The following is a 7,900-nucleotide window of genomic DNA, read 5'->3' as shown; positions in this document are numbered from 1 at the left end:
AATGCTTGTCCCAGAATCGTCAGTCTCTGAATAAAGTACGACACTAATCTTAAACAACGCCACGTGTTGCCAAATTTTTTATAGTGCTTTGAACGTATAACCCTTGGTTCCTTTCACAGAAGGACAAAAGAAGAACGTAACCGAGTAACCATGTTTTGTGGCTACATGTCATTCGGTGTCCCTCCTGAACTTATCCCATCGTTACAGATAAAAATCATCTTTATTTAAACTAACAAATTTTCCATTCTCAACAATCATGATCCATGCACAATTTCAATACTCGATTCGGAAGTTCACACATTCTCTCATCATAATACCATATTGTATAAATAGCAATTCCCATAACTTGAGTAGCCAAAACATCACATGTCACCTTATTCGTCTGTTGATCATCAATCACCAAATATGTCAGATATTTCGGAATATTCTCATTCATCGAATGCAGGCACGAGAAAGAAGAGGAGCATAAACAAAAAAAGGTTCAGCGATGGACAAGTTAAATCACTGGAATCCATGTTTGAGACAGACTCCAGACTGGAACCGGCAAAGAAATTGGAGGTGGCAAGAGAGCTTGGCTTGCAACCAAGACAAGTTGCCATATGGTTTCAGAACAAGAGAGCTCGATGGAAGCTAAAGCAGCTTCAGCGAGACTACACCACGCTTCGAGCCAATTATAAGACGTTGGATTCAAGGTTTGATGCTCTCAACAAAGAGTATCAATCAATGTTAACACAGGTGAGAAATACTTGCGATACACTGTTGATTCTATGCTTGAGATAAACAAACATTTCATGCATAAAGTTTCTGACTTTCAATTTTTTTTTTTAAATGGGTCATGTAATTATTTCTTAATTTTTTTAAAATTACTGTGCTGTGGTAGTGACATCCATTGCAGTTGAGTGGGTGATTCTGTGTTACATCAATGGGTCCAATAATAGAACAACGTTAGAATTAGCTTAAAACTGCATAGACAGTTTGTGTAGGATACGCTCTAACGAATTAAGTTTTCAACAGTTGCAGGATCTGAAAAATCGATTACAGAAGCCCCTAGAACAAACTGAGAGTTGTAGTACGCGATACAAAGCAGCAAACAGCATGGAGAGTGAAGCGGGAAATGGAGAAACAGTCAAAAGAGAACAGGAGATAAAGCGGCCTTGTTGGACAGCAGGAAGATCAGAAGGCATTGTTCGTAGTGTTATCTCGGACTGTGACAGCAGCATAAAGGCAAAACAATACTTTGGTGTGGAAGATGAAGCTTCTCTTCTGAACTTTGTCGAGAACACTGATGGTTCTTTGACAACACCACAACATTGGGGTTTGTTGGAATCAGATGATATCATGGGCTGTGATTACCAATGGTGGGACTTCTGGTCCTGAATGAAACAGAACAACCGAATCATTTTATGCATGTGCATGACATATCTGAAGCGAAACAAAGTGTTGCTGGTTGCCGTATGATAAAGACCGAATCAGCAAATCACGTTATAGTATATGATTCAATATTTTAAAGAAGACCTGGTCTCCTTCCTTCGCATTTCATTCCATGCTCTTGTCTTGTTATGAATAACATAATAGGTTATAATCTCAGTGTAATCGTCGTACATAAAGAGAAAAATAATATCGAAATAAGTAGCTTACACATTAATCTTGGTTAAGTGATTACACATTCTGCTTTCTAATATACTAATTAACTCTAACTGGACGATTTACAAATCGTCCATTATAGAAACACTGCTAAAAGGAGATTTACTCGCAGGCTTATAAGTGAAACAGAACAAAGAAAAAGAGTGTAAACTACTGAAGTTGTTGATTAGATCACACAATCTATAAAACATGATTGCAGAAGTAACATTTGCTGTGCTTAAAGATTTTTTGTGTTTAATGGCTGCTGAAACCAACCAATTAAAGTAACTGCAGGATTAAATATAATTGATAAAGAATGTCCATCATAGGATTATGTATGAATTGGTGGTTAATATTCAGGAGGTGTAATGCACTGATTTAAAATATACATTAACATCTCGAATCAAATCTTTGGTAACAAAAATATTATGAGCTATAGATAATAATGCTTCTGTTATTTATGCAGTTGATTGCACTTTGGTTTTTAGTGGGGGAAGCGGCTTCTATGCACTTTTCTAATTCTATAAGTCAAAAATTCAATTTGTTCACAGTTAATTTATTCCAATCAGTGAAGTTAAACATAGTTTAACTTGCATGTTTATGAAAGGATCTTACAATTATCTGAATTAAATATACTGATTAGGACATATCTTGCTAGACTGACAAGAACAATAAAACTTAATATTTTAAGTTTATAATTTTATGAATGTTTCAGAAGTAACCACGCCGATGTAACATTACTAATTCCTAATTTTTTCAAAACATTAAAATGATTCAAATACTTTTGAAGTAAGGATATTTCAGAAGAAAAAGAGCATGGAGATATCTGTGACTATTTGATTCTTTCTTTCTTTTTGGATCCATGACCATTGATCGCTCAACAACACTCCACAGCAATATCAATCATCTGAAAATTTACTAAGCAAGCAAGCACTATCGTTTTCCCACCATGACAATCCACTATTGAAAACTTACTAGTACCAATTTCATTAAGAAGGTATAATCATATATTCGAGGAATTGTTTGAACAAAATTCTGGCATCAATAAAGTTATATTATAACAAATATTGTTCTAGTCAAACATAAATTTGTCTCATGATATTTCATCTACACCTTCATTAGGTTTTTGCAAGAACTAGATTAACAGCTGAAAAAGAGTACAGTTGACATGAACTTAATAACAATAAATTATATTTAAAAAAATGTATTAACAATATAAAGATCTATAAAAGTTGAAAAAGAGAATTTGAGAGATTGTGAATTTAACTTCTTCCACTAAAATTTGAAAGATATAAAATTGGTTTGAAAATTTTGAAAAAGAGAGTGAGAGGTTGTGAATTCAACTCTTCCACTTATAACTAATACTTGTCAATAAAAAAATGTTAAAAATATAAAAGTTAAATCCTGGAATAATTTTATAATATCTATAAAATTATATTTTTATTACTATTTTGGCCCTCTTAAAAGTTATTTTTCTATTTTCGTATTAATATTCAAGTGTATAAAGTGGGACAATAACGTGACCAGAAACTTTACTTGATTAATTGAATGAAGACAGGGAATGAATTCATTCGTTTGTAGTGACTTGCAACGGTTTTTCAATTCGTCTATTTAGGCCAAAAGGAATTTGGGTGTGGTTAAAAGAGTGTTGCTCCTTCCATCACTTCAACCTCCGATATTTCTTACATCATCTTATTTTTAATTTGTTCTTGTTATAAAATGGAAGTCAAAATCCGTTTCACCTTCAACAAATGTTGACATTTATAAACGAATGTTGACATCCATTTACATATTTTATATTTTATTTTATTGTTTTTATTTAAAAAGAAAATTTAACGGATATGATACATCCGTTTAATAAATTTTTTAAAATATTTTAATTATTATTTAAATAATAATACATAAATTAAATTAATAATAATTATTTTATTAAATAAAATAAAATTAATTTATAAATAATTAAGTAATAATTTAAAAAAAATTAAATAATATTTATATATTAAATTAAAAAACAATAAATTAAAAAATTTTAAAACTAAAAAGAAAAAAAAAACAAACTTCAACTTGACACATCCATTTTAATAAACTTTTAAAAAATATTTTAATTAGTATTTAAATAATAATACATAAATTAATTTAATAATAATTATTTTATTAAATAAAATAAAATTAATTTATAAATAATTAATTAATAATTTTTAAAAAATTAAATAATATTTATATATTAATTTAAAATAAATAAATTAAAAAACTAAAAACTAAAAAGAAAAGAAAAATTGAAAAAAAAAGAAAAACTTCAACCGATGTCGCGGATGACACATCAGTTTTAATAAACTTTTAAAAAATATTTTAATTATTATTTAAATAATAATATATAAATTAAATTAATAATTATTATTTTATTAAATAAAATAAAATTAATTTATAAATAATTAAGTAATAATTTTAAAAAATTTAAATAATATTTATATATTAATTTAAAATACAATAAATTAAAAAACTAAAAACTAAAAAAAAATTCAACAGATATCGTCACATCCGTTGAAAAAAAATTTCTTCAACAAATGTTGATATTCGTTTAAAAAAAAAGAGATAGAGGTATAGGATATTTTAAAATATAAAAGATAATTTTAGAATTTAAAAAAAAATGTGGGGTAGGAAGTAACCCTGCTTAAAATTATCCTCTAGCTCCAAAATAAAGAGGGGGTCCAATGATTTTAGCAGCTAAATGGGTCATGTTCTCATGGATATGTATAAACCAGGGACCAGATCTTAATTTGAGCTTTGATATCTATAGCTTGGGACCAAACCACCCGATTTCCTTTCAGAAACTTTTGATTAGATTTGTGTTGTCTTACACATACTTTAAAAATGTCACTTGACAAATATATATACATTTTCAAAACAAAATCTGAAAATATTAAAAGGGGACAGAGATTGAAGTTGGGGGAATAGTTGCAGCAGTTTGGAAGCGCTAATTTGATTTCAAAAGGCATTCAATTTGAATTCAAATCCATCCCTGCGCCAATGTCAATCAAAAGCTGACAAATGAGAGTTTAAACCAATTGTTTAAAGGAACAAGTATGACTGAGTCAAGAGACCAGAGTGCATCAAGGGCCCTACATAGTGTTGGGTGGGGTGACGAATTTTAAGTACAGAGAAACAACATTGATCAAAGTATAACCAGTTATCGGCAATGAATTAGTAAACCTACTGAAACTTCGGCTCTAGCCTAAGTTCAGCTTTCATGTGGTGCTGCCTGCTTCTCTTTGCCATACGACCGCAGAGCAAAGGCAAGGCCCAATATCACCAAAGGCAACAGGAATTGCAAGATCTTTACAACAAATTCAGAAGATTGATTGCCACCGCCGTGAGCTTGTGTAGGTGGTGGCTGTCTATGGTTAACGTTGGCAGGAAGAGTGGAAGTGTCAAAGTTCCCAATATAGTATTTTTCCATTATTTCTATGGCAGAATCACTGTGGCCCACATCTTCAAAATCAATGGTGGCGTCCTTCGCTGTAAAAATGACAAAGTTTGGGATTCTTAGTCCAATCCTTACCAATTCCTACCTCCGGCTGGCCAGCCCATTGATAAGATAATAGTTTTCTATTTACAGACTATTCATATGAGCCAGCCAACGAAGATAAATCAATTACCTGTTGACGTCACCAAAACTTCATCACCTCCTGGATGGTCATCCAAAAATGGGGTGATATCATACACCTGCCAAAGTGGAATGCATAAAAGTATAACAAATTTGATGGAAATACTACAAGCTAAAGTCTTAAATACCAATTGAGAAAGGTAATACAGAATAATTCAATCTGAAGCTTTGGCATTTGGTGTTGGCCACTTTTATCTCAAATACACACTTCAATATATTCCAAAGCAAAATTTACACGAACTACACTGCTCTTGAGAACTTATCAACGTGACGCGCAAGTTTCTCGGGATATAACATATTCTTTCCAATAATAATGAGGCAATAGTTTTTACTAAACCAAAAATAAAGAAGAAGCTGTGATAAATAAAATAACTCTATCGAATACCACTAATATATCCTTTATCATGTTTCTAACATAGCAAAAAGAACTCAACCAAAAACTGCAACAATAACAGTATCAGTAACACTCCAAGCATAAGGCCTAATGTGCAAAAGGAGACTGCAACAATCAGGCTATAAATTATAAATTAGAAAAATGTTTATATATTTTGAATTTTAATTATATAAAATGAACCTGTATACCATAGGCTAAAATGCTACTATAAAATTCAATTCATAAATTTTATTATAGTGTCAATTTCAGAATAGGCATTCCAATCTGGTTTGTCTGATACAAAGTTATCTGGTTACTACGCTTTGATTATTATCCTTAACAAAAAAAAAGCAATTCACTTCATTACTTGTTAACGCTAATTTCGCTGATTTATTAAATGTTAAATTCAAGACTGCACTGGATTCATGAATGGTTAGTCTGAATAAAACTTGATGCACTTAAAATACTCTAAAAGGAGATTGGTGATAAAAAAAATACTCTAAAGGAGATTGCTGCTAGAAAAATACTCTATAGGAGATTAACAAGAGAATCTTGAACCCCTTCAAACCCTTTACAATTAATTCGTCAGCCCTCTTCAGCACGCATAATGGTGATCCCGATAACTGAAACGGATAATAAACTAAGAAAAAGATGAAGAAGAAAGACAAGAGATGCAGACCTTTCTATTGACAATGATCCAGCAATCCTTTTTGTGGTTGTGCTTAGACACCTCCTCAAAAGTCAAGGTTTTGGGATTTGAAGCCATTGTCGACTCTGCCACACAAAATCAAGCACACACCAACTCCAACATTATTCTTCAGAGAAAAAGTAGCGATATATTAATAGGAAAAGAAAGCTCAATCCAGAACAGAATACTCACAAACTGAAGCTAATCTGAGTACTAAGGGAAATCCCAAATTAAAAAGAAAAAGAGCACAAGAAAAATTCTTACATGGAGAAGGAGTACGGCGCAACTTTTTGCCCTTCAACTTCAAACCTTCATTTGTCTACCTATCTATTTTTCTTTTTTATGAAATTACATTGCCAGCACATTTCAATTTTGTACCCGACTTTTTTTATTTCAGTCTTTTCTAACATTTAAAATTTAATATAGTACATTATTTAAAGAGTGGCAGTAAAATTTATTCTATATTTCTGTAATAAAATAAATAATAATGAAATTTTATATTTAAGGAAAGTAGTCCGTCTACTTTTCCACAGGAGTCTCCTTCCTGACACATGATTAGGAGATGGACTGAATGGCTAGCAAATAAAAATATTAGATTAATTTTATCCGACTTAAGATAAAGCGATTATTATTAATTAGGTTGTAATTAGATCATTATTAATCAAAAAATTATTTTGAAATTTATAAATATAAATAAAAATTAAAGAGTAACTAATTGAATTTATTACAGCACTAATACTTTAATAACCGAATTTAATTTTTACTCACTTTCTCATCGGAATATATATAACTTCTCAATGTAACGGAATGGACAAACAAACCACTTTACCGAAGTTTGACGGTTACACATTACACTTAATAGTTGATCTCGATCCAACGTCTAAAACAAATTAATATTTAATTTTGCCTTTCATTGTTAATAAAAAATTGTGTTCTCATTTCATGCGTTCCACGCGATGGGGTTTAGAGTAATATATTACTGGATGCATGATAGGTTCGTGTTATTAAATAGATAAATGTATGAGTGATAAAAAAACCTAAATTAAACTAAAAATAATAACTAATTAAACTGAACTAAAGTATAAAAATGAAATATAAATCAAAATTATTTTTTTTGAGTTCAAATTTGAAAATTCAACCATAAAAAAATAGTTTAGATCACTATTTAATTTATTATAGGATTCAGCTAAATTAATGTATTCAATTCAAATTCAAATAGTTCTAAACAAATATTAACCAAACTTTACATTCAGAAAAATAAAAAGTGTCTTAAAAAAACAAAATGGTCAAAACGAAAGAAATGTATACAAGAATGGAAGGGCTATAGTTGAGTGAGTTAATTGAAGTTGAAAAACCCTAAAAATGTTTTAATACAACATACATTAATTATATTGGTGATACAAATTTATTGCAAAGAGCACATAGTGTAGATGATCAATTAACAAAGGAAAATGAACGATATACACAACCCTCTCCCCCATGTAATAGACTGCTTCAGAATCTCTTCCATACAAAAACCGTAAGTGTTTGAATAAAGCCGTAAGCATCACCC

The 7,900-nt window shown here is 30.4% G+C and overlaps 2 protein-coding genes across 2 annotated transcripts; one reads left to right on the top strand and one right to left on the bottom strand.

Moving 5' to 3' along the window:
* Positions 1 to 271: 271 nt before the first annotated feature.
* On the top strand, positions 272 to 1,512 carry LOC108342637 (homeobox-leucine zipper protein ATHB-12). The gene is made up of 2 exons (XM_017580433.2): positions 272 to 735; positions 1,015 to 1,512. The coding sequence occupies exons 1-2, from the start codon at positions 367 to 369 to the stop codon at positions 1,375 to 1,377; spliced, it is 732 nt and encodes a 243-aa protein (XP_017435922.1). The 5' UTR covers positions 272 to 366; the 3' UTR covers positions 1,378 to 1,512.
* Positions 1,513 to 4,653: 3,141 nt separating this feature from the next.
* On the bottom strand, positions 4,654 to 6,737 carry LOC108342230 (cytochrome b5). Its single transcript, XM_017579973.2, has 4 exons — positions 6,613 to 6,737; positions 6,340 to 6,434; positions 5,280 to 5,346; positions 4,654 to 5,139 (listed from the first exon to the last, which is right to left on the bottom strand). The coding sequence occupies exons 2-4, from the start codon at positions 6,424 to 6,426 to the stop codon at positions 4,862 to 4,864; spliced, it is 432 nt and encodes a 143-aa protein (XP_017435462.1). The 5' UTR covers positions 6,427 to 6,434; positions 6,613 to 6,737; the 3' UTR covers positions 4,654 to 4,861.
* Positions 6,738 to 7,900: the final 1,163 nt, after the last annotated feature.

This window comes from Vigna angularis, chromosome 6 (assembly GCF_016808095.1).
Source record: "Vigna angularis cultivar LongXiaoDou No.4 chromosome 6, ASM1680809v1, whole genome shotgun sequence".
In the NCBI taxonomy this organism is placed as follows: domain Eukaryota; kingdom Viridiplantae; phylum Streptophyta; class Magnoliopsida; order Fabales; family Fabaceae; genus Vigna; species Vigna angularis.
The sequence above is the reverse complement of the archived record's forward strand: the minus strand, read 5'-3'. Positions and strand labels throughout refer to the sequence as shown.